Source organism: Cibotium barometz, chromosome 48, assembly GCF_041138505.1.
Source record: "Cibotium barometz isolate CiBa-2024 chromosome 48, ASM4113850v1, whole genome shotgun sequence".
NCBI classification, from domain to species: domain Eukaryota; kingdom Viridiplantae; phylum Streptophyta; class Polypodiopsida; order Cyatheales; family Cibotiaceae; genus Cibotium; species Cibotium barometz.
Genome location: NC_141093.1, coordinates 15,587,118 through 15,614,396, shown reverse-complemented (window position 1 = coordinate 15,614,396; position 27,279 = coordinate 15,587,118). Strand labels below are relative to the sequence as shown.

General features: G+C 44.2%; 1 protein-coding gene across 2 annotated transcripts in view; it reads left to right on the top strand.

Moving 5' to 3' along the window:
• URH2 (uridine-ribohydrolase 2) overlaps window positions 1–25,819 on the top strand; it is a 30,875-nt gene extending 5,056 nt beyond the window's left edge. The window contains exons 2-9 of one of the 2 annotated variants that reach the window (XM_086785500.1): window positions 10,090–10,205; window positions 10,445–10,504; window positions 20,813–20,998; window positions 21,123–21,227; window positions 23,766–23,862; window positions 24,058–24,165; window positions 24,623–24,758; window positions 25,391–25,819. In XM_086785500.1, the coding sequence (XP_086641626.1) occupies window positions 10,090–10,205; window positions 10,445–10,504; window positions 20,813–20,998; window positions 21,123–21,227; window positions 23,766–23,862; window positions 24,058–24,165; window positions 24,623–24,758; window positions 25,391–25,499 (917 nt within the window). In that variant the 3' untranslated portion in view covers window positions 25,500–25,819. Of the gene's footprint in view, window positions 1–10,089; window positions 10,206–10,444; window positions 10,505–20,812; window positions 20,999–21,122; window positions 21,228–23,765; window positions 23,863–24,057; window positions 24,166–24,622; window positions 24,759–24,914; window positions 25,080–25,390 lie in introns of those variants that run through there. The other variant, XM_086785501.1, reaches the window with a different exon arrangement.
• The last annotated feature ends 1,460 nt before the right edge of the window (window positions 25,820–27,279 follow it).

Sequence of the window (27,279 nt, the reverse complement as noted above, 5' to 3'; positions counted from 1 at the left end):
TACCCTATTTGCTTTGCTAGTAGGCAGCTCAATGAGGCCGAAAGGAATCACACGACCACATAGAGAGAAGCACCGACGAAGATGAGTAGCGCACAAAAGCGTGGAAGGGTGCGGAACTTGAGCAGGGTGGTGCATGCGAGGGCGGTTGGGTCTATGTGGGTAACAGTAAGCACAGGAGGAAGGAGTAGAGAGCTTTGATACCAAATGTTAGAAAAGGAAGTGCAAGTCTAGGGTTACACATAGAGAGAAAGGAGCACACATAGAGACAACAGTGAGGAGTGAGAGACCAACACTTGCTTGCATGTAGGTCAAATCAATAATAATAGGCAAGTAAAATAAAACCTAGATAAGGTGTCCCTTCACACCGGATGTCCAGGGGGAAAACCACATGGGAAAAAGTGCCCTTGGCTTAGCTCCTATTCACACACTAGCACTAACATAAGTATAAGTGTCTTCAATTACAGCAATCGGGACATGTCTTTTGTACCATTAGGGACAATCATTCCAAGTAGCAAGCACACAGTTGCAAGCAAGAGTCCTGCCTTCTCAAGGAGCCTACTATAGAAGCTTCTTCAACATCGAACCAAGTTTCAGTTCTCCTCCATTTGAATGTCGAATGAGGAATAGGGAACACGGGGAAAGGTAAAGAGCTCAGGACTACCTCAAACTAAAGGGATCCACAAGGGCATTCACATAACGTGTCCCCCACCGTAGGCAAGCCTGCAACCTCAAAGCCAAACCGACGGAGGACGAGTGCCATTGGAAAGTGCACAACCCAACCCCATGGGGCAAGAAATCCTGTATCCACTGTGGTGGTCTCTAGTGCCTCCCTATCCACCCCTCTAGGGGGTGAGAAAGAAAGAAAGAAAGAAAGATATATTAACGTCTACGAGAGGCCAAAGTCGGCCTATGAGACAAAAGAATAATACAACTGTGTTCTTCCGGTCATCGGAAGAAAAGAAAGAAAAGAAAAAGTGTGCATGTGTCTGGATACAACTGTGAATCATCATGGATCGGTGGAGCCCATATACAAACAATATAAAGGGGGGTGGGGATGTGGATGGAGTGCTAAGGCAAGATGCATCTCTATATGCTGAAGGGGTAGTACAAGCATGCTATGCAGATCTATGTCTAACTCCATCCAGTGCCATAAGAGGGATATAAGATATCATACATCGCCAATGTTGAGGCTGTGAATGGCGTGAACATGTACCCTAAGTCTGAATGAAAGCGAGCTAGCTTCTCCTGTGTCTCAATGTGGTGTCTCATTCTCGGATAGCTGCTATCTCTCAGTGACGAAGTCGTGGTGCTCTATGTCCAGTTTGTCTAGGTCTCCTCCTGGCTCTCAATTCCTCTGCTCTTTGTGCGGTCACCCCACGTGGTACATTAGCTGGCACTGGCATAGCTCTCTGGAAGAAATCTGTGAGCTGGGACTGTCTCCCACCCCTAGTGGGAGTGAGTGTCTGGAGCACTCTCTCTCGAGAACTATGAAGCTCTAGTAGTAGTCTGCCAAGCTGTCGCTGGTCCGAGGCCTTGTAGTGAAGAGTGCTCCTCAAACAATCCTGCATATCTATCTCTGACCCCCTGGTGGGCTCTACACCTACATACAAAGTGATCCTCAGTCTCCACCTCCTCGTGGCACAATCTGCATATCCGCTCAACTCTGGGAACCCGTGCCGCTCTCCCAGCCTCTATCTCTAGCTAATGTGATGAGACTCGTAGCTGTCCAATAGCAACGCGAGAGCTGTGTGGCATGTATACATCCATGTACCGCGGTCGTTGTATAAACCCATCCCCTGAGATGCTCATAAAGTGGTCTCTGTAATACAGCATCTTCGGTGGTAGTGGGCTCTCTGGTGCTGTCCATGTCTCCTGTATGTAGTGCTACCATATGTCCTGTCTCATCACTCTGTTCCTCTCATTGAGAGAGAGGGAACCCCGTGGAGCAGACTGATCATACCGAAAAGGTGGCACCGCTCAATGTCTATCCCATGATGTGAGAACCACTGTAGCATCTGTGCATACCAAGATCCAATGTGTCCAGCCTCGGCCAGCTGTCTGGATGCCTCAAAAGCTCGGCGGGATAATCTCTCCGTGGGCATCTCCCTCATCTTGTATATAAAGGAGATCGTCTGGAACAATGCCTCCACTGCCATAGGTGGTGCAGCAAACTCAGCTCGAACAATGTCGTGCGGGACGGATGGTTTGCTGCGTATCATCCTCGAGAGCATCAAGATCTGTGGTCTCTCCAGCTGTACCCATGTGGATGCTGTAAACCCTGGTGCCCAAACCGCTGCTGCATACATCAAGGCTGGTGTCACTAATGTATCAAAGAGCCATCCCTTCGTGCGGGGTTCCTGAAAATGTGCCTGATGACACTGACGCTCAAGGCCAGCAAGAGCTGCATACCCCTGGGTCACTCTGTCTTGGACTGCCTGAGCCATGGAGAAGCGTCCAGCTGAGCTAGTAAATGTGATGCCAAGGTAAACATAAGAGCTCACCACCTCGACCCGCCCTCCTGCTAATGTGAGAGTAGTGTGGCTCCTGACTGCGGGTGAGGTGTGGACGATCATAACCTTGGTTTTCCCAAGGTTCACGCTGAGACCTTGCTGTGCGCAGAAGTCATCAAGAGCCACAAGGTGTCTTTGAAGCCCAACCTACGTGTCGGATACCAAGACGATGTCATCAGCATAAAGCATAACATGGACAGTAATACCTGATAGCTCAACCCCGGAGCCTCCTCCCTGTGTGATGTAATCGACCACCTCATCAATATAGAGCCCAAAGAGCGTGGGGGAGAGCGGGCACCCCTGCTTCACACCAATGGTGCTAGCAACTATGTCGGACAAGCCTCCTGGGCATCGGACTCTCCCAAAGACCTGCTCATATAGCCTGTATATGCCCCACATCATGTCTGAAGGTATGCCTAGTGTTTGTAGTCGCCGAAAGAGGCGCTCTTTGGGCACAGTATCAAATGCTATATTAACGTCTTGCAAAAGACCCAATGAAACTGGATGGGAACCCGGATTGATGGACAAACTCTTCAGATGCTAAACAAAGATGTGAGAACATAGTGGAAATAACCATAACAATGCTAAAAGGAACACAACACTGAGCCGGAACGGCCGGCCCCCGCAGGAACTTCTTTATTGATTGAGAAGCTTTTACAAAATACCAAGGTGCGGGTGTGAACAACACCAGATCTTTCCACAAGCTTCCTCAGCAAACACTTGCACATGAATCAAAGCACAAACCGCTCCAAGAACCAATACGAATCAACAGCCCGGGTTGGTGTCAAACCCAACGCCGAACTCTGTGCCAAAACAGCCCTGAAGAGGCTCTCAAACAAGTACTTTGTCTCTCCAAAAACAGTCCCTGATTTGGCCCAGCTGTTGTACCACTGTACAACCTGAGCAAAAAGGGAGAGAAGTCCCGCCTGGCCACTGTACCACTGTACGGCCTGCCACAATACTTCGACAAGTCCACGATCCACAAAGATCTCCCAAGATCTATGCAAAGATAGTTCAAAAACAGCCCTCAAAGATAGTTCAAAAACAGCCACAATACTTCGACAAGTCCACGATCCACAAAGATCTCCCAAGATCTATGCAAAGATAGTTCAAAAACAGCCCTCAAAACTGTCCTCAAAATCTGGTCCAAATCTGCCCTCAAGGCTGGCCGGTTAAGCTTCACACGTGTGACCTGTACTATCCCTGTACGACTGTACGGACAGGCCCTATCGGCGGCTGAATCTCTGTACGACCAGTGTAGAGGGAGAGGGGAGAGTATGCTGTGTCACTTGCTGCCCCTTCTGCTGCGTACGGCCAGCAAAAGAGAGAGAGTCTGTCTGCTGCCCCCTGTACGGCCAGCAAACTGATCAGCCTGCTACCCCCTTCTGTACGGCCGGCAAACTGACGAGAAAGTGAGGAAAAGCTGGCGCCTGCAGAAGACTGGGTGAAGAGGGAGCAAACAGAACCTATACGGCCAGCGCATCTGCTGTTGAAGGTCCTGTATGGTAAACGAAACCAGAAGAAAGCCTGCCCGTCTACTCTCGCCTAGGAGAGAAAAAACTGCTGCCCGCCTTGATGTACGGACAGCGCTCAGGAGAGAAGGAGAGGGAGAGAACCCAATAGAGCTAGTCGCCTCCTCCTTTTATCTGCGCATCACTTCCCCTTTCATAAAGTCGACCCCGCATCACTTCCCCTTTCATAAAGTCGACCCCCAACCCCCCCCCCCCCCCCCCCCCCCCCCCTCATCCTATTTCCAGCCTATGCTTACTTTTCCCATAGTTAAAAGTGGCAGTCCCCTCCAAAAAATACCAAAAACTTCTCTTTTTGGGAGTTAAAAACAAGCGCCCACTTAAAGTGTTCACACTTGGTTTAAAAGATCAGGTCCACCTCATATATATATATATATTTTCCTTGACCAAAACCCCACATGTCCACCCACTCATAAGCGTGAACATGTATCCTTATAAACCATAAAAGTGAGTAAAATCCTATAAACTCATGTCCTGTAAACCGCCTTCAAACAAAAATATGCGAGATAAGCCTACACACACGTTCTGCGACCAGACTTGGCTTTACACAGGCGTCTTCCATCCTGTGGCTTTGTTGCTTTTGTGGAAAAATCCCCGTTCACACCTTGGTTCCACCTAGTGTATAAAACACTTTTCGAGACGAGTGAGGGACCAAATGGTGACATCCCCTCCGTCTTATAAAGCAGTTGTCCGCAACTGTATAAACCTGATACCACTGAGATATCCTTCAAGAATAGCAGATCCACCACCCATCAGTAGTATTACATAAGTCCAACATTAAAGCCATAATTCCAGATCCACGATCCGAAGTCAGATACGGGCACAAGAGCCAACCGTATCAAGAAACTGTATCCTTATCCCGAGTCAATAACTTTGATAATAACCACAGACAGGCACAAGAGCCAACTGTCCCAAATATCCATGAATCCATAAGGTGCTTTTCTGAATGTTCAAGGATGCTGAATCCTTCCCAAAACATAAGTACGAAGTGAGCACCAGGGTTGCTAGTCATGTGCTGTCATGTCAGGCTCCATAAGCCATACATGTTTCCGTCATGTCAAGCCTTAGAAGTCACACATGTCTTGTCATGTGTCAAACTTCACAAGCCACACATGTCCTGTCATGTCAAGCCTCAGAAGTCGCACATGTCCTGTCATGTCAAACTTCACAAGCCATACATGCTCTCTTGTCATGTCAAGCCTCACAAGCCACACATGTTCTATAATGTCAAGCCTCAGAAGCCACACATGTTCTGCCATGTCAAGCCTCACAAGCCATACATGTTACCATGTCAAGCCTCAAAAGCCATACATGCTCTCTTGCCATGTCAGTGGGCTCACACCAGAGTCCTTCTTGGGGATCCATCCACATACATGCAAAAGGAATGTGCCATGGTGTGATCGATGTGAGAAATCCTTCTCCGGGAAGTCGCCAAAATAAGCACATCATGTTTACACAAGCCAAGGAAGCTCAACTAGCACTCTGTTGTCCAAGACAGCCCTGGATATCTTCGACCAACCATACGAGCGCAAAATACCTGCCATGTTGGTTTCAAAACAGCTCATAGACTAGAATTATCCATGATACTGATAAATAATTCATAGTTTTGTAACAGCATATGCGACATATTCTAGCGTCCCATACCACTAGAATATTCCCCATATGAGATCCTTGTGTAGGTGACAATTCTAGCATCCCATATTGCTAGGAGCCTCCAATACACAAGACTAAAATCATAAATTATTTATCAAAACCATAGAAAAACCTTTTCCAGAACCAACAATTAGTTATAGGCGTTGCGGCCATAATACAAGAAAAGTAGAGATGCATTCTAGAAAAATTCAAGACGTTGTTGTCTACAAAAAAAAATCTCTGCTTTCCTGAAACACACTCAAAAGAACACACTTGCTCCTTGCACTTTCATGCGAGGGTGAGTTTGCTTGAAAACCCCAAAAAAATTCTGAGTATATACATAGATTTCTTGAACCAAAAAAGAGAAGTACAACTTACAAAAAATGTAGTACTTAACCGAAAAGGGAGCATGATCATCAGAGGATCCCAAAAAGTACGGCTCAAGGTATGCCAAAAACTATCCTCATGTACAAAAAGTTACTCCACAAAGAAAAATGCTCGATAATAGATGATCTCAGAGCTGCTGAGACTCGGCTGCATACTCGTCCTCTGTATCACTCAAAATTATCAATTTTGCACAGTGATGTGGCTCATGGTCACGGAGGCCACAATATCCACAAGTAGGGGAAAACAGTAATGGCTTTTGGGTTTCCTGTAAACTGTGGGGACCAAAAATCTAATCAAGCTGGAATCCAACACCGTTTTTAACTTTGCACCTTGGTTTTGTTCTCTTTCGAGGTTCCTCAAAGCCCAGAGGAAGATCAAGAGTCCTCTCCAAATCCTCGTGCCTATCCGAAGGAGTCATCGAAGAAGATCTAGCTCTCTTCTTTTCGTAGCACGAGTTTCGGTCTAAACCCTCTGGTTGTTGGTTCTTGTACTGTGGAGGAGGATTTGGAATGATATGTTGGTTAACAGAATTGACCTGGATATCCCCATTCTCCCAAAGATATCTATAAGCTAGATCTCTAGGATTTTCTATAAGCTAGATCTCTGGGCCTCTCGTCGCTACTCATTTGTCTGAGTGTCCTCCTCTTGTGGGTGGAAAAAACAGAGAGAGAGAGAGAGAGAGAGAGAGAGAGAGAGAGAGAGAGAGAAATGAAATGAAGAGAAACAAATGAGAGAGAGAGAGAAGCGTCTTATGTGTAAGAGGCTCTGGTGTGCTGTAGGAATGGAGCTATGGTTTTAGGATTTCGAATTGCTCTCTTACTGCTGTTTTAGGGTTTCGACCGTTTTAGGGTTTCGAATTTCTGTTTCCTGCTGTTTTAGGTTTCCGAGTTGCTCTATTTCTGTTTCCTGCTGTTTTAGGTTTCCGAGTTGCTGATTTTCGCTGTTTTAGGGTTTCAATCTGCTGTTTTAGGGTTTTGGTCTGCTGTTTTAGGGTTTCGGGCTGCTGTTTTAGGGTTTCAATCTACTGTTTTAGGGTTTGAAGCTTCTGTTTCAGGGTTTCGAACTGCTGTTTTAGGGTTTGGGGCTGCTGTGTTAGGGTTTTGTACAGCTGTATTCCGCTATTTTAGGCTTTTAGCACAAAGAGAGAGAGAGGGAGAGACAAGAGAAAGTGGGAGAGATGTCGACTCTAAGTCTTTGCAGACTGCTGAATTAGGGTTTGCAGGTGCTGAATTAGGGTTTTCAGGTGCTGAATTAGGGTTTGAGAGAACGGGTTTTCTTTGCTTTTGTACATGGATTTGGATGACCCGGCTGCTGCTGTTGGTGGCATGGCTGCGAATAGCCTTAACATGGATCTTATTGAGGAGATGATCGAGAAGGATGTGGGTTATGCTTCAGATGCCTCGGAGCAACAAAAACGTCAAAGGCTTGATGTTGATGCAAGCTACACTCCGGTGAATGTTGGAGAGAATGCAGAGGAAAGTTCTCAGGTACCTTCTCCGGAGTTTGCACGTTTGCTGCAGATCACTGGTGAGCTTATGCAAGAATATGTGAAGGCAAATAGCGTGCAAATGGCTGCAGTAGATAATGGTGGTGTGGCTGATGTATGCATGGAGACTCCTTTGTTGCTACAACAGCTAGCAGATTTTCATGATCGTGCTGCTATCTTCTTTACTGGGCGTATTCCGTTGTTGCCTCGTCTTAGAGCATGGTTGGGCCGCTTGGTGTTGCCTGAGGCACTTGAGGAGATTTACTGTGGCAGAGGATCAGCACAGAGAGAGAGAGAGAGAGGTGTTGGTGTAGCTGCTGCTGGCGACACACACAGAAGTGATGGGCTGCAGAGAGAGTTGAGGGTTGCTGGTGGGGCGCCCTCTGAAGAGAGAGAGTGGCCGGGTTCTTTCTGGTGTGGTTGGCACAGTACGTAGGCAAGAGGTTCGCGGCAATTGAAAAAGCCGACTGTGGGCAGAGGCAGTGGATCATGTGCCGATTGAGGATGTGGTGTATCCTTGGCAGAGTGACAGGTCAAAGTGTTGATGTGTTTGTGGCTGAAGAGGCTTGGTCGTCAGACGCAAGGTTGTAATTCCAGAGGCTGTGAGGCCGTGGTTGAATTCCCTTGGCAGTAAATCCAAGCCTGAGCGTTTGTATGGTTGTGTGAGTAAAGGCTTCTGTGTTGGAAGAAGCTTGTATGAAGTGTTGACTAGGAATTAAATTGCTGGGTGTTTACTTTCTATGGTGCCCCTGTTTTGGCTGTCTTTCTGGTGTGGGTGGTGTGGTGAACCGTGAGAAGTGTTCGAGCCGGTGGCTGGTGGTGCCCCCTTTTGTAGTAGTTGTATCAAAGTTGGGAGGTGAAGGGCTATAGAGGCATGGTCTTTTTTTCGTGTTTTCACCTCACACCCTCCTCCGTAGTCGTGGGCGTTTGGACCACCCAAGCTCAATCGCATGATCAATCAGTGTACCGCTGGTTTGGGCGGTATCCATGTCCTGCTGCTGCTGTGGTCCATCTGGTGCAGTGATGGCTGGACTAAAGAAGTCTGTAATGTGCCTCTGAGTCTGGCTCTCTGTGCGCCTAAGCAGGCTATCTCTGTATCTCCGCAGCTCAAGCAAGAGAGAGGGGGAGGGGGGGGTGAGAGAGAGCAGGAAAATCCCTCCTCTAGAAGAAAACAGGAAGGAAAGTAACCGAGGAGAGGAGCCAGCAATGCAACCGAAGCCAGCAAAAGCCCAAGAATTGATAAGGCTCTGCATCTCCCTCCAAGATGCAAAACACGGTTATGACCATGTTAACCAAGCGAGGTAGATATGCCCACGAGGTTCAATGCAAAGCTGTACGCCAAGGTTGGCATTGTCCGGCATTTCAAAATTTCACCCTCAAGTCGCTCTGTAATGCTTCACTTCTTTCCGCCGACATCGCCATGCTTCATGCAAGAGGCCCGATTAGCCACCAACACTTCAATGAGAGGCTCAAGAAGCGCCCGGATCCATTCGGCCTTGTCCGGCAAGCCAGCCATCGCGGTTTACCAATGTACATGCCATATTGGGTGTCCTAAATTCTTCCATTCTCATGGACAACCCCACCTCATTTACAACCGCCTTATTGGTGGCAAGCCTCGTTACACATGAACGCTAAATTCCCTATCCCAAACCATGTGTAAGAGTCAAAGAAAGCAGACAATTAAGTGTCAAAGAAAGCGGTGTGTTGGAGTTTTCACCGGAATATACACACGGGTTGTGTATTTAGTAGACACATCTAGCATGAATAGGCTGTTGGCTGGAAATGGAATTATACCCAGGTCCATTTTGATCATGAGTTTGACCTTGTTTACTCCGACCATCACTACAAGATCTCAGCTGTACTGGAGTGGCATTTGAGCTACACAAACTTTACTTTTTTCGTAGAGGGGACATTGCAAATACAAGCTAGCCAAAAATCTATCACAATACTATTGTCATTGATGAATTTCGGCATTGATTTTCAACAACCTTTGGCAAAATTCACTTAAGGGTGAACATTACCGAGTGTTCCACACATGGACCAAAAACAGAGGGTGGAGCATTTGCTTCCCCATTCATCCCCCCTTCCCCTCCTCCTCCCCTGCTCCTCATCAACTCCCACCTGTAGGCATCTGTGGTCCAATACCAAGCTGCCAAAGAAGTTGATGTGCACATGCTCTTCTTTGATCCTTCCTTTAAATTCTCCATTTGTAATACTTGGATCATGTAATATGTCATGCTAAAAGTTTCATGACCTTCATGGTACTAGTGAATAATGATTCAATCTAGCCGACATGGTAACACACCATCTTGCTGCGTCCTGCTGCATGTTCCATGCAGTGGAAATTTTGGAGCTAGAGTGCCTTCTTTATGTGGTCTCTCTTATGGAATGGGTGTCATGCAGTGAATTTTTTGTCAATGCTTTAAAGCGACTTCAAATCTCAATGTCTTCATAGGTTGAGCAGTTTATGCTAAAATGACTTGTGACTATATGCAATTATTGATTATTTTTTGCCATCTAAAACCTCCTCTTTATGTTTGGTCAGATGATGCAATGGCAATTCTGATGGCATTTCATTCTCCTGAAGTTGAGATTATTGGTCTCACAACCATATTTGGTAATGTTCCGACAATTTTGGCAACAAATAACGCTTTACATCTGGTACGCAGAGTGTTGTTGATCTCCCTCTTCAATCAAACAAACAAACGCATGCATATAAGGCTTGCCTTAAACAAGTTTTAGAGGAAACATACAGTTGACCTATTTGTAAGGGAAAGATTTATACTGCTGCAGCTAGAGTTATAAAAGCGATGGAGAACTCTTAGCTGCTAAAGACATTTTGACACTATCTCAACTTTGCATGCCTAACAATGCATTTTCTTGTTCTATGGTTTTCTAAGCTGGAAGTGATCGGAAGGGAGGATGTACCAGTTGCACAAGGTTCCCTTATGTCTTTAAAGGTACCAAAAACATGAATACTTCTTTTTTATTAAAATTTTTCCTTTTTGGGGTGGTATGTAGACAGTGGCCTTGAGCATTTTCTTTGATTTATCTGCCAATCACTTGTGGATGCCTAAAGGCTTGCTATTGCAATGAGGATGTTATATGTGTTGTACAAGCATTGTGTTTAATGTGCTGCACAAGCATAGTGTTTAATGTGTGATTAACTTGTTGCGTTAACTCAATTATTGAAGGGAAGAGACATTGAGTGAAGCATCCGATTGGGTCTGAAAACCTACTGAAGTGTCCCCACCTTGCAGTGTATCTGCTTGTATTGCTGAAGTTGAAATATGTACAAAACCAAGATAATCCTTGACCTGAGAATATCGTCCTTCTTGTTGGACTGATTGCTAGACAGACTGTTGGCTGAACAAAGCAGGCATGGTGCCGGATTGGGCTGCCCTTTTTTTTTCCCGACTGGCCTTATGTCCAAGATCCCCCCATAGTTACCGTTTTTTCACTGCCCGTAGGTGCATTTCACTGCCAGTAGGTTCCACGCGCACCCCCCCCCCTCCCTCTCTCCTAGGCGATGCCGCGAAGGGAGCACCTAGTGGGGGTTTGAACCCAAGGCCTCCCAGTCCAATGATAAACATCTCACCACTTGAGCTACCACCTCATTGGCCGGATTGGGCTGCCTTCTGAACACTGACTTGCTTGAAAGGCTGAGGGCTGTAGAAAAAATTGTGTCCTGTTGTGCTCCCCTTGCTGAAGTATCTGGGAATGTCTTGGATGAGAAAAGTTGAGTGCTGAGGGCACCTTTAGTAGGCTGATTTTGAACTAGTTGAGCAGGTCAGGCTGCAAACGCACGACTCATGAGCTAGACGGAAGCAAGCAATTAATCATGGGCTATTAACCTTAATGATAAGGTTGCCCATTCACACGTTTTTATCCAGCCATGGCCGGCCCAAAAACAGGCTGCTCAAATGCATGCAAGCTGCTGCCCAATAGCCTGTAGTTGCTGTCCATGTGATTCTCCTACACTGCGTGGATGCCCTTTTGCTTTGTGGGCTGCCTACACTGCTGTCCACCTTATCCAGGGCACAGAAAAGGTTGCCGACTCATTTATCTTGATGTCCAGTGCTTGGCACTTAACCTAATAAGCATATGGAATTTTTGTTCAATATGTCAACTTCAAGTGGGTTACAAAATTGTTGGGATGACTGCTTGGACCTATTGTGGTACCTCGATGGCAACTGGTAACAAGTCCTTAGACCAGGGATCACAAAAATGTCTAGCCGTGATTTTGTATGGTCTACTCATACTTAATAGAGGCCTCTTTTCTGCAATACATGTCCAGTGCCACCCAAGTGCTGTGGATGCACATGACATCCTGCTTAACTTGTTGGAATCAGTGATGTTAGGTACTCTGTTATACCAGGGTGTGCTCCCTCGAAGAAGATTGAGAAAGTCCGAAATTTCTCCTGATGTGCATGAAATGAGGGAGTTAGAACTTGGTGGAACTGTCTTCGGTACTGCTTTGGAGAGCTGATATCGTGACAGAAAGTCTGAAATTTCTCCTGATGTGCATGAAATGAGGGAGTTAGAACTTGGTGGAACTGTCTTTGGTATTGCTTTGGAGAGCTGATATCGTGACCTCAGCAAAACTATTGACACCAAATGCTGATGTCAAACTGAAACTTGGTCAAAGGAAGAACCGCTGAATCACTGCTCACTGGATCCTTGCTCCAAAACTTGTGGGAGAAGCTGCTGTCCAATAATAACTTGAATGAATCGCAACAAGAGCTTCATTGATATCAAGTGCCTTCAAGGAACTGTGGAGGACAACCTCTAGTGGCGTTACAGGTGGTAACCTGTACGGCCAATGAGAAACTGTACTACAAAAATGTGCAAAACATATAGTACTGTTGGATTAAAGGAAACTTAATCACCCTAAATGAATTAGGTAGAGACCACCTGGGAACTATGATCAATGTGCCCATGCTCTGTGGGTGCACAATGGCCACTGATGTTGAACCACAAAGCTGGTCCATGTGTGAATTGGGGAATAAACCGACTCCCTCATTGAGAATCTTTGGTTAGCCAACACTTGGCCCAAAATCCCTCTGCTCTATCGACACTTGGGGTAGAATTTCCTTGGTCCGTCTCGACAGTGATCACTGCTCCTTGACGTCCAAAATTTTGGCCAACATAAACTGAGGGTAAACTACTTTTTTTTTTTTCTATTAAGTATGAATGAAACAATACAAAATCAGGGCTAGAAGCTCAAAAATGAAAAATAAATCCTCATCCCTGAGTGTATGATGATCTCAACCAACATGAGCCATTATGATGCCAAGAGATTGCTGTGGGAAAGAAAATACCATGATCCCTCTCTCATATAAACACAGCGCGCTTTGCAAATGCAAATCTAGATGGCCCCTGTATACAAGTCCACGTGGCCATAAGAGTGTGAACAATATCACTCCATATGGTATAGATGCACTGAGCATCATATATCTGCATACCCTCTAAAGCCTCTATACATCTGGCTCTCCAAATCTGCCAGGCTGTAATACTGGCAATTATCTCCCAAGTGGTATCAATGCTCTGCAGAGACGGTGTATACTGCGACTAAGGGATTTCCTGAAGTGCACACCTCTGAGCCACACCTCTACATACGAAGAACTGGTCCTCTCCTGAATCTGCCCGTGAGCTGGGCTATAGAAACCTAGATCCTGTGTGCTGTTCTGCACCCCCATACGTAAGGATGTACTGTCCCTGAAGCTGCAACTGGGACAGCAGGCTGGATCAGCACCAAATATAGCTCTCCACTGAATAATAAGAAGCCCACCATGTAAGAATAACCAAAAGAAATGAGAAGGGCTGACAGATTGGTGGCTGAAGTGGGCTCTGTAGGTATTGGATTAAGTGTGAGTGCTTGAGAACAAATCATATGGGAAAACATGGTTAGGCTGGATCATAGATATGTGTAAGTATCATTGTGAGAAGTGATTAAAAATAATAATGATGATTAGAGACTAAAAGCAACCAAACAGTACGCGAGTTTAATTAGTGAAAAACCATCATATTAATCCACGTTTTGAAGCCTCTAATAGAGGCAAGAGGTGCCACAAATATCACCCCTATTATCTCCTTTGATTATCTCCATCTATCCCAAGGCTAGACACCTCCTATAAATTCTCAAGATAAGGTCGTGGTCTTTAGGTAGATTCTAGGAGCAAATGACCACTTACATTGCCGTTTACATGGATAAGTAAGAGATTCACGTAGCCCTTGTTGTAGGAAGCTCCTTGACCTTTGGTGGTGAAGTAAGATTTGGGATCCATAGGTCCTCCATTGAAAAGCTTTGACTTTTCAAGTAGAGAACTTTCCACACCTTCCAAGGTTGGCACTGGAATGTTCTTCAAGGTGGCCACAATGTGGTCAAACTCTTTAGGCATGTGCTTTAGGAGCTTGGCAATAGCATCATCTTCCCCTACTGGTGCTTTGATAGCTGCCAGTTGAGACATAAGGCTCTTCATGTTCTTGAGATGTGCTGCAAAGGACTCCTCAACCTTCAAATTTAATTAATAGAATTGTACTTTAAGACTGATCTTAGAGCTCTTGCCTTCAGCTCCAAAGAGTTTATCTAGATCATTACATGCATCAAGAGAGTTTTGTGCACTTGCAACATGATGAATGTAGTTATCATTAAACCCTAGTGCTATGATGGCAAATGCCTTCTCATCCTTTGCACTCCATAAGGCATCTCCTTCACTAGTGTTAGGCTTCTTTACATCCTTACAGCCTTACCCCATAACCCTTCTCTCATAACTTGACCTTAACTTGCCATGTATGGACGTTGTGACCATCAAACTTGTATATATTGAAGTTTGAAGTGATTGCCATGATGCAAGGGAAGGTCTTAACACTTGAAAATACTTCAAATGTCAGTGTTGATCCCTAATACAAAAATGCTTAGATTTGTTCTCCATAGAGATGCTTATTAGTGCTTACGAATTTAGTGAATTGAAGAGATTTGGCATAGCGATAATGGTGAGGTTTTGCTTTGTTGATTTTCTTCTTGCTTTTAAGGATAGCCTTTTTAGCTTGTACTTCAGGTGAGGGAGGCATTGTAAATGACTCTCAAAGGTAAGGGGTCTTACAGTTGATTTTCTTCTTGCTTTTAAGGATAGCCTTTTTAGCTTGTATACACTTGATTAGATTTAATCAAGGTCAGTGTCTTAGCCCTTGCACAAACTGATTTGATAACACATTTAGTTCTGAACCCAAGGTAAAGCAAGAAACGTCAAGAATATGCTCTGTGGTTTTATGCTAAAAACACCCTGTTTTGGAGTGAGCAAATGGAGGCTCAAAGCAAGGGGCAATTCATTGCACACAGAGCTTAGCCACATCTAAATATTAATTTTGAATCCTTAATGGTCCAAAAAACAATCAGCATTACCATTAATCTCATTGCTACTCACAGTTAGCAGAAAACTGAGAAAAACTTAGTGCTCACCAACCAGTGGATGTAGGTTTGCAAGATTTGATGTGTAGACCCCTCTTGGACCCAATTTCTGATTGCTAAAAGGAATTATCCTCTCTCCCTCTCTCAGTGACGTAATTACGATTTCTTTCCAGAAAAACGACGCCATCTGCAGTGATGAATTGAAGGCGAAATTTGACGAATTGGTTGGTGCTTTTTGATATGAGCTAGGTGGAGAGGCTTAGCAAGGGCCATATGTAGTTTGTTTTCCTTAGATTAGCTTAAACAAGCTCAAATGATTTGATTGTAGCAAGTGGGTTTTGTCAGCTAGCCCATAATCACTATTATTAGTGATTAACTATTAATGATGCTCCTAATATGAGTCTAATGATCCTAATGTGAACCCTAGCTTTGATACCAATTATTGGATTAAGTGTGAGTGCCTGAGAACAATCATATGGGAAAACATGATTAGGGTGGATCATAGGTATGTGTAAGCATCATTGTGAGAAGTGATTAAAGATAATAATGTTGATTAGGGACTAAAAGCAACCAAATAGTATAGGAGAATAATTAGTGAATAATCCAAGTTTTGAAGCCTCTTATATAGGCAAGTACAAAGGCAAGAGGTGCCACAAATATCTTCCCTATTATCTCTCTCCATTATCTCCATCTATCCCGCTTTATCTCCTCAATCCAAGGCTAGACACCTCCTATAATCCTCAAGAGAAACTCATGGGATTTAGTTAGATTCTAGGGTGAAATGACCACTTATATTGGATTTTGCATGGATAAGTTAAGAGGTTCACATAGCATGGGTTCCTATGATGCTCCCCCTAGCTAATAACGTTGGACTTTAACAAGTTATTTACTTAACAGTAGGGTTGTGATAGGTGGGGATAGAAGCATTCTTGGCATCCCATTGATTTCGCACCTCCAGGCCCTACGAGCTATCCGCAAGGGAGCGGAAGGGGCACTACTTCATGTTCGTGCTCAAACACCCTCTATCTCATCGGTAGCACCTATCTCATCTTCAGTCCCACAATTAGCAGACCTCATGTTTAGACATCAGGACATTATGCTTAGGGACGATCTCCCGCCTAGTCTCCCCCCATCACGTCCTGAGGACCATCATATCGATTTGGTCCTTGGATCAGAACCTCCTAGCAGGTTCCCTTATCGTCTTTCCAAGACTTTAGAGGGCGAGCTAGAAAGACAGTTATCTGAGCTCCTCCGAGCCGGATTCATTGGGCCTTCTTCCTCACCATTTGTTGCACCCATCCTATTTGTCCAAAAGAAGGACAAGTCTGTACGCCTTTGGGGAAAAGTCGAATGGCTCGCTGAAGCTCACGCTCCCCCCCCTGCTCGCGCTGACTGCACGCCCTCCCCCCATTCCCGCCCTCGCGTCTGCTCCCTCCCCCCCCCGCCTACCCTCGCGTTTGCCCCCCCTCCCCCGCCTGGCTGTCTTGCGCGCCCCAGCACTGTAGCGCCCGCCGTCCCCTGCCCCTGCTCCTCTCCTTCGCGCCCTCCCTCCCCTACGGGCGTTTTTATATAACTAATGAAAGGATCTTTTCCCGGAGAAAAAAAAAAGGTCTGTACGTCTTTGTGTAGACTACATGGCATTGAATAAACTCACCATTTAGAATAAGTTTCCTATGCCAAGGATTGAGTACATTTTGTAGCATTTAGACGGTGCAAATTTTTTCACTAAGATCGACCTCAAGAGTGGTTACCATCAGGTCTGCATTTTCGTATAGCTGACATTCCAAAAACAGCTTTCCGGACAGAGCGTGGTCACTACAAGTTCGTGACCTTTTGGACTTACCAATGCACCCGCAACCTTCAATAAAATGATGTCCAGGATTTTCGCAGTCCTCATTGGTAAGTGTGTCTTCATCTTTCTTGATGACATACTTGTATTCTCAACCACTATGGAGCAGCATGAGAAAGATGTGGAAAAAGTCTTGCAACTTTTGTGAGATAATTGGCTCTACATAAACGCCAAAAAGTCTATCTTTGGCATTAAAGAGGTTTAATACTTGGGCTATATGATCGGTTCCGATGGGATTCAATTGGACCCCTCAAAGGTTCAAGAGATCTTGGATTGGGACATCCCTCAGACCGCCCAAGAGATCAGTTCTTTCGTAGGTCTTTGCCAAGCCTACAGCACCCATGTTCACGAGTTTTCCAACCTTGCAACACCTCTCGCTGACTTGCTCAAGGGGGTGAAGACTTGTAGACAAAAATTCTCAGTCACAGGCAAGGCGCTTGATGCATTCCATGCACTCCAGAAAGCGCCGTCAGAAGCGCCTGTTTTGAAGTTAGCATCTTGGGATGAACCTTTTGAGATTATTACTGATGCCAGCAATGTAGCCATAGGTGCAGTTTTCCAGCAGGACAATAGACCCGTGGCCTACTACAATAGAAAGTTGGATGTTGCCGAAAAGAATTATTCGGTTTATGACAAAGAGCTTTTGGGTGTGATCACAGCGCTCAAACATTGGAAGCCTTTCCTTTATGGATCGGCCTTCACAGTCAAAACAGACCACCAAGCACTTAAGTGGCTTCAAACCATGCCCAAGTGCCTAGTGGAGTGATCGGCAAGCCAGATGGCTCTTCCAATAATTTGGAGGCATGATCGAGTACATCCCTGATAAGCATAACCCAGTCGCAGATGCTCTTTGTCGAAAGGCCAGCATCCAGACATTGCAGGAGTATACCATTCTCGAAATCACGAGGAAAGACTTAGATAGCATGAAAGACCAGTATGTCGACTCCCCTGAGTTTGGTACTCAATACAATTTGGCCTTCATTTCTGAGCCTGGCCATTATTCAGTGCAGAACGGTTGGTTGTTCTTCAAGAATCGTCTCTGTGTCATTCGGGAAAAGCGAGAAACTCTTCTCCATGATGCCCATGACTCCTTAGTTGGAGGACATAGAGGTATCAATAGTAGCCTCGAGAAATTAGAACGGTCCTTTTATCGGCCAAAAATGAGGCATGATATATATTCACATGTTCAAGCCTGTAAGATTTGTCAAAAAGTTAAGGTTCCACATACAAAGAAGGTTGGGTTACTTCAACCATTGCCTATCCCTAACGGACCTTTCATCGACATCTCTATGGACTTTGTAGGGTCTCTACCAGCATCCACCGGATCCTGTAAAACTCAGTGTTTTACCATTGTGGATTGCTTCAATAAGTTCTGCATGCTCATCCCATGCAAGCATACGGCCATAGCTGAGGACATAGGCCTTCTTTTTCTCAAACATTGGTACCCCTTTTGTGGTTTGCCTAGCACCATTACATCAGATTGGGATTCCAAGTTTACCTCGCATTTTTGGAGGGCATTATTCGAAAACTTTGGAACCAAGCTACAGTCGTCTAGTGCATTCCATCCACAAACACACGGCCAAACAGAAATCTATAACCAGTTGGCCTTTGATGTTCTCAAGTCATATTGTCATGATCAGCAGTCCAAATGGGAACATTATCTCCATTGGTCCAAGCTATCTTGAACGATACTCATTCATCCAATGTCGGACGGACTCCATATGAAGCAGGCTTTGGTCGCCGTTTCTTTTCTCTTTTAACGAGATTGGTGTCTCCATCTCTTGAGGCTAATAAAATGACGGAAGCATTTTCCGAAATCATTGAGTCAATTAAGGACTGCTTGACCAAAGCACAAGAAGCTTATAACAGACAGGCAAATAAGTCTAGACGAGATGTCCACTTCAAAGAAGGGGATTGGGTCTATTTGCGCATCATGAAACAGAGATTGAAACAAGTGGGCAAATGTTGTCCCAAGCTTTCTTTCCGTAGTTTTGGACCTTTCCCAATAGTTAAAAAGATCAGTGATGTCTCCATGAAGTTAAAGTTGCCTAACAATTGGACAATGCATGATGTTTTCCATGTTTCTTGGCTAAAACCATATGTTGGACCAAAAGTGTTTAATGTTTCAGATGAACAACAACTAGACGTGGTAGATGAAGCAAAAGTCATTGAGCCTGAGTAGATCCTTCTTCATCATTGGAAGCATGGTTCCGGTCGAAGAATACATCAGTTCTATACAAAGTTCCGAGATCAAGGTACCCACAAAGCCATTTGGCTAGACGAGGAGTTCTTTCAAGAGTATCCCCAGTTGTTGGCAGACTACTTGGAAGCTATGAACCTGCCGCCGCCAAGCTAAGCAGGAGAGAATGTCACATGCACTCTGCACTATAGTGCATGGTGACAAGATGGGCCATCATCATCAGTGCAACATTGTACAGTATTAGCACCCTTTAGGATGATAATTGTCGTACGTCGTGACCCCATTGTAATCCTCAGTCCAGGATAAGTTAGGCACAAGCTACGTAGGTCATTCCTCAGCCATAGTGAGTCAGTCAGTCAGTCAAGTCCCTTAACCCACTTGAAGAGATTCACTCATGCATGTAGAGTTAGTAGAAACCTTAGGGTTTGTATTAGAAAGCACTCTGCATATTGCATATCATTCATCCATTGCATATAGACCATTGCAGAAGCCTTGAAATAGCATCTAGTATTTTTAGGATATTTATTAGCATTTATCTGGCAGTTTTTCCGTAATTTACAGCATTTAAAATCATTATTTTACATGAACAACTCGTATAGCATTTTATGCTACAGTTGGCCAGCATTAAATGCCAGCCAACCAGCACTTGTGCATATAAATAGGCATGCTTTTGCATCATTCCATTCATTCATAGCATATTTCAGCAATCAAGCCTTCAACGATTGGAGCCTTCAGCACAAGGAGCATAAGCGATTGAAGCATTCATCACCTCAGCCCTCAGCGTTTCATCCTTCAACATCTAGGAGCATCAATGCATGAGGATTCAGCCTTCATCAACCTAAACGCATCAGCATACAGCATTCAGCCTTCAGATTACCTTGCGTTTTCTGCATAGGAGCAGTTTTCAGCATTCCTATCTTCATCGTTTTGCTACAGCACTTTGGTGAAGATAAAATTCAGCATTCATATTCATTTCAACATTCATTCACAGCCTAGAAACAGTCCCAATCAGCCCCTACCTCAGCCTCAGATTTGCAGCCTTCCCTCATTCCATTGGGAAGAGTGCATAGGCTCGAGATTGGTCATCATTGGTGCTTCTACAGCCATGTATAGTTTAGCCCGACTCTTGGTCCTCCGAGATCTTGCGTTTGGCTTATTGTCAGTAGTCCAAAGTCAGTCTCTTCAAAGTAATAAAGCAAATACTATTCCGGTAAACGGGATAGGGGGCCCTTTAGTGGGTAATTCGGGACCCCATACGGTGTACAGTTTCTACCTCTCTCTCAAATCTCTTAAAGTTTGAAGTCATAAAAGTGGATTGCTAAACTTGCGAAACTTAGGATACAGAAGGCGGTATGAGACTTGTGTGACAGGATCCTTAATTACGAATACTTCCGTTGCATGTTACACCGGGACATGGGCCAGACTACTAGCGTAGATGGTGGGCTTTGATGTGGATGCATGTAGACTAAAGAAATCTGTAATGGCCCTCTGAGGAGTATCATGTCGGGTCTGCCTCTTGGTATGTTGTCTCAGTTCTACATCCCTAAGATCTCTTGCCGTGAGAGGTCTAAGAATGGAGTGCCTAGAGGAGAAAATCCATATGGAGGCTGTGTTCATCAAACCACTCAACTATCTCAGAGTACCATGTGGCAAGACAATGGCCAAAATGACCTAGGAGACCAAAAGTTTACATCATATCCATGAGGTACATCATTCTGGTACAAAATGGTAATAAAGAAGAAAGAGAGAGAGAGAGAGAGAGAGAGAGAGAGGCTTTAATGTCACTGTTTCAATTGTATGTCTGCTAGAATGTCCCAAAGCTACGCATTGCTGGTTTTGTCCATGGGAAGGACGGACTTGGAAATACAAATACCTCTTCTCCTAGAGGGAAGGCAATAAATTTAAGTGCAAAAGACTTCCTCATCAAAATGGCAAAACAGTATCCTGGTGAAGTAACAATTGTGGCTCTGGGTCCTTTTACAAACATCGCCTTGGTATAATGTACAAGTAGTTTATGTTTCTTTTTCCTATTCTTTCCTGCAGTGTTGAGCTGTTTGAGACGAAGGATGTCACAAGGTTGGTCACAAAATCATATATTATGTTGTGTATGTTCTGTAGGCCATGGAGGCAGATCCAATGTTTGCAAAGAACGTGAGGCAGATTGTTGTTCTAGGAGGTGCTTTTTTTGTCAATGGAAATGTGAATCCTGCTGCCGAGGCAAATGTAAAGTTCCCAGTGTGCACCTCCACAAATTTTTACGCTTCTTATTGTGTAACAGCACATGAAACATGGTGGGAAGGCTGGAAAGGCATTGAGAAGGAAGGTGATGCATGGTTATATAGGTTTCACAATAGAAAGATCTAAAAGTGTGGTCAAAGGAGAGATGGATGTAGGTTGCAATTGGTGCCAAGGACTGTTTTACAACTCATTATGCTTAGAATGCTAAAGTTGAGGTGTTTTAGATCAACCTTGGGAACCTTATGTATTCCACCGTACTAGAACCTCCTCCATGTAGTGACCTTGTAGCCCATTGCAGATACTGAGCATGGAAGCGTGCATATGTTCAAGATATCTTGCTCATAATGCGCCAGCTATATGGTTGAAGCAAATGCAATTTTGAGGTAGACAATCAGCTGCTAGGGACCAAATCACAAGTAGAAGGTGACAATCTAGAAGATCATGCGGGGAACTCTCAATCTGCATGGATGATCTCATGTGGCATTGAGGGCTTGGCATGTGTGATCGCTTCGATCAAGGTTAGGGCCCCACAAAGGTGGCCCATACATAGGTGTTAGACAGACAATGAAGTCAATTAGTAGACTCTGATCTTGAAACCGGGTTTGAAAAGATTCTCTCTCCATCTTTGCAAGGGAAGCACATCTCTTACTTAGTTGGCATTAGGAGCCTTCCTGTTAGCTTTACTACCTCAGGATATGCATATCGAGTCTAGTTCTCCTTTGTATGTGGATATATCCCTCTTCAGGGTATAGGTAGAGTGTCGGATGATGATGGGAATGCCACCTCAAATGGAAAACACTTACATCCATAACAGGTTTCGGAGATGGCCCAGCTCTTGCTTTCCACTCGGAGGAGACTTGAGCACAGTAGACTATGCCTTAGGACCCCTAAGTCATATTATTGATCTAACTGCACTGCACCCATTGATAGGATCTGATACCTTCCTTTCAGCCTTCTTTGCACAGCCCATCCTGTCCCATCACCTAACACTGTCTACACAAGCTTCCTTTTGCACTACACTCTCAGAGGCATTTAATGTGATCATCTCTACAGTTTCCTCTACTGTATCCATCGTTTGCCTAGGGGGGTGACTTACCTCACAGTCTATTTACGACTCCCTCCCCTCCCCCTTCCTTCTTTTGCACACGACTAGATCCACTTCTAAAGCATCCATAGGGAATATGGGGGTGACATACCTCACATAGTCTATTTATGACCCCCCCTCCCCCTTCTTTTGCACACGACTAGATCCACTTCTAAAGCATCCATAGGGAATATCCCTCAAAACTTGTGGTATGTGAAGGCAAATCATAACCAGCTGAAACTGAAGTCAGCTAGAGGTATGCTTTCACCAGAAAAAGTTTGAATCGAAGGGCATTCTTAAGAAAATGTGTGGAACACATGCTTAACCTTTGCCTTAATAGTGAATCTAGAGATGGCTGGGAAATATTTATGCCCTTTATTACCCATGACAGATCATCAAATTTGGAGTTATACATGGACACTCTTAGATGTCCTTTGCCAGCCTTCACTCGACTTCTCACAATACTTGTACTCACTTCTAGTCTATTTATTGCTGCTAATGTGAAAGGGATGCCATCAAGAAATTACATATTGGGAAGGCCAAGGATTATAGATTTTTTTTACAAGTGCATGGAAGATCATTGGACCCATTGTTGAAGTCAGGAATGTGGGGGCCAGAGGGCAGATTCATTTTTATGCAGGACCTCATTGTAGAGACACACAATCAAAGGTTTTATGGGTACATTTCACCCTTACAGAGATGCAGCCAGGATCATGAGGAAGCATGCTACTACACTTAACTTTAAACCACACAGGTGCATGAGCAATGGAATTATGATTATATTTGGAAGTTACTCTTCGTTCCATTCACACACACTAGAGATTTGAGTGGTGTTTTCAGCGTCTGTACCAGTCCTTGCAGAGATGCAGGTAGGATCATGAGGACGCATGCTACTACACTTAACTTTAAACCACACAGGTGCATGAGCAATGGATTTATGATTATATTTGGAAGTTACTCTTGGTTCCATTCACACACACTGAAAATTTGTGTGAATGGAACGAAGTTACTTTTTGTTCCATTCACACATAGGAGAGATTTGAGTGGTGTTTTCGGTGTCTGTATCAGCCTCTCTATATGTGCACATAGGGCTTTCCTACATAGCTTCCATTTACTTTTTGATTTGAGTCTTGTTACATGCATGTTTCAGTTACACTAATGATGTGTTACTATGGTCTCACATAGGTCCTTGCAGTCTTTTGTACGATGACAATGAATTCTTTTATCTTTTTGTTCTCATTTATATAATGATTACCCCACAGTCACATGCTTGTGGTGATTTTGTGTAATGCATTTACGTTTAGGTAGGGAAAAAGCAAACCTGGCCACAACCAAAACAACCAATTAATTTTCATGCATTGGTCCTGCATGGACACATAATGCTGCATAATAACATTTCTCAGCATTATGCGGTTACTAAAGGTTTTGTTTCACATTAGGTCCTTGGAGATCCAGAGGCTGCTGATATTATGTTTACCTCAGGGGCAGATATTGTAGTTGTTGGAATCAACATAACTCATCAAGTGGTAATGACAGGTAAATTCTCTCAGTAGACCTTGCTTTCCTTGCTTATGTATGCAAAGCATATATGATAATATGTGTGGTTTTATCAAGAGTTATTCCTACTACACTTCTTATGACATATAAGATAATTTTAATATTTGACCAACACTGTTGGATGTTGGTTACATGAGTCTCGTCCCTCATATAAACCCAACTTTGTGAGGACAGACGATCATTTGCTACAACTGGGCCAAAGTGACAGTCTCTTTGCAAAGTATGTGCATAAAATTGCCCATTTTTATTTTGCCTATCATCATGAGGCATACAACATTCAAGGTCGGTGCTCTCTCTCAACAGTTTAGCTTTTTTTTGCAGAAAATTGTCTACAGTAAAAAACAAAAAAAAAGAGGTTTTGAAAAATCTTTAATAGTTTTTTTTTGGCTGTATGGTTTCTTAAGGGTGTGGGCACGTGTGTGTGGGTGTGCCTGTATATAGTGTGCGTGTGAGTCGTCCCTTTCTAATGGCTGAATCTTCCCTTCATATCCATAAAGTTTGATATCATAAACTACATCGGGCATAGCATAGACTATGTGCTCTGGCATCCCCAGTCATGTCATCAGCGCCCAAGAGTAGACAGGGTTCATGCATAAAGATGTCTGCCTTAGTATACAAATCTTCAGTGAGAAACCACCATATTGAGTTTCTGTCACTAATAGAATCTCATGGATTCATGTTCACACTTTGGGCTTTGTTAAGTTTGGGAAATAACCTGACCTTTCCTTGTTATTTGCAGGAGTTTATCTTCATGACCCAGCTGCGCTTGCGGCAGCCTTAGATCCATCACTTTTCACCTATGAGGAAGGTGTGGTGAGGGTTCAGCTTGATGGTATCAGCAAGGGAATGACTATCTTCAACAATACTGGGAAACGGTAATAGCAATTATCTTCTGTATAATACTCTTTGCAAGTAATTATTACTGGTAGACCGTGTTTTATCCTAGCAAAAAATTACTGTGTCAAAGTTCTGGCTCAGTCATGTTTGTAAATTGTAAGGCTCCCTTGATGAGGAGAACCATGCTTGAGCAGCCTGGACGCCCAGCATCCAGTGTGGACTCTGGAGGGGGTCTAATGATGGCTTTGTGAAGTCATGTTTGTAAAGCTGCCTTGATGAGGAGAAGCCATGTTTGAGCAGCCCGGATGCCCAGCATCCCTTTTTGGACACCAGATGGGGTCTCATGACAGCTTTGTGGAGTTCGCTAGACAGCTACGAGTGCCATTTTCGGATGGGGACAGAATCTTAGCATGGGTGAAGTCATCCTTGGGGTGTAGGCTGATTACTGAACATGGCCGACCTACCGACTAGACCCCTTTTTCCCATGTGTAAAGATCCTATGTTTGTGGGAGCATATAATGAGCTATATTGCGCATGTTTTTACAAACAACTCCAGGTTGGATGGTGTATAAAGCGCGAACTGAATTGTATCTGTATCAATTTTTTTTGTTTTTTGGGAGTGGTAAGCTTTGTAAGTGTTTCTGTTAATCTTATTTCTTAGTTTGGGCAGGTGGGGAGAAGTCACAGCTTGGTGTAATAAGCCAACCATAAAGGTAGCTGTAACAGTTGATGCAGATCAAGTAAGCAAGATGTTGAAGGATCGTCTGCTGGAGGTTTAACTGGTCTTTTTATCATAATTGTTCCATTTTAAGCCTCTAGCATCAAAGCCAATTTGTGTATGTTAATAATTCTATAATAATACATGGAGCAACATCTACCTCTAACCATTCAACTTGTACTAAACGAATGCCAAGGTTAATGTACTGGTTGTGTGAATCCCTCCATCGAGAAGGCTTCCTTTTTTCCACGACAGCTAAATTGCATCTTAGCTCTTGGGCTGTTGTGGGATAGGGAAGATCATGTATCTCTTGGCAGCCCATTGTTTTAAGCTAATACTTGTATTTGTTGCTTTGATAAGTGACAAGAGACATTAAGGTTTTGGGTGAAGGTGTCCAATGCGAACTAACCTAGCTGCCAACCTTATTAATTGTGGACCCTTCATTGAGTTCCAGGTTCAGGGGTGTTAAGGGACAGCTGAAGCGAGTTCTGACATGGAAATATCAGATCAATCTTAGGGGGCTTCAGACTCATCCACAGCCATCTCCTCAAGAAAATTAGCCTACATGCAGAAATCATTCCACTGTTTGCGTTGTCCAGTGGCATAGTGAGCTCATAGATGGTGCAGCTTCCAATGTGAATAGATGGTGTGAAACCTTACGAGAGTTTTAGTGGCTGAAAAAAAATAGCAGAGCATGGGTACATGTGTCTTTTTTCCTTACGTAATAAGCTTACATTCCCATTTGTGCAATAAGGTATGGTGTTCTCTCTACTCTCTCTTGCAACTCTTCTCTAGTGTGCGTGGGCATGTTATCTACCCTAGTGTGTGTGGGCATGTCGATGTGTAGAGTTTAAGAAGGCAGTGCCATGCGTGTCTCTCACATCCTCTCTTATTCTCTTCACTTCTAAACTTTTGTGGGGCTAGGTATTGCATGGGGCCACACTAGCCATCACTTCTCCAAATTGCACAACACTCATCAGGCAAATCAACCTCGACAGTGTGACACTGCTAGCACAAGTGGCAACGTGGATTAGCTCTCGTTAACATGGGAGTTCAGCCACCAAGTCTGTAAAGATCCTTGCATTCAAGGTTAAACATTTTGTGTTTTTGGGAGATGTGCCATCTTGCTTGGCCTAATGTGTTATTTCTAATTGTCCATTGGAATCTACCATTGCCCATTGCCCACTACTAGTGGCACACAGCAAAAAAAGCATATAGTAGTCTGCCCTGCATCTCCAGAGGTTTGACAGAAACTCGGTACGAAGGGCCTTGTGTGAATATATGCTCTTATGTGTGTGTGTGTGTGGAGTGCGTGTGTGAGAGCATATCTTGATACAAAGTTTTACACCCACTATTGGGCATTGATGACATTAGTGGGGATGTCGTAGTATCTAGTCCATACTATGCATAATAGAGTTGATAGTTATATAGTCTTGTGGGTTGACTACCATGAGTATATAACATGCATGTTTCTAAAAGGTGAATTTGGGCATGTTTCTAGATTCATCTAGGTATATAATTTAGCCGTATTAGTGTGACTTGGTTGAACACAATGCTAATCAATACACTTAAATACACGAAGATTTGAAGGACACTTGCTCATATACAAGAAGTAAATTGCTGAATTGACAAGAGACACACAATGAGCCGGAACGGCCGACCCCTCCCTTGAGTAAATTGTATTACTATTGGAGAAATTCAATACATAGCTTCACCGGCATCCATTGCCAAATCCTCCATGCCAATGCATATGAAATTCAGCATTTAGAAAACAATGGTATGTCGATGTAGATCACCAAGGAGCTGCCTTGATGCCCGGCCCGACTTCAGTGCCCATATTC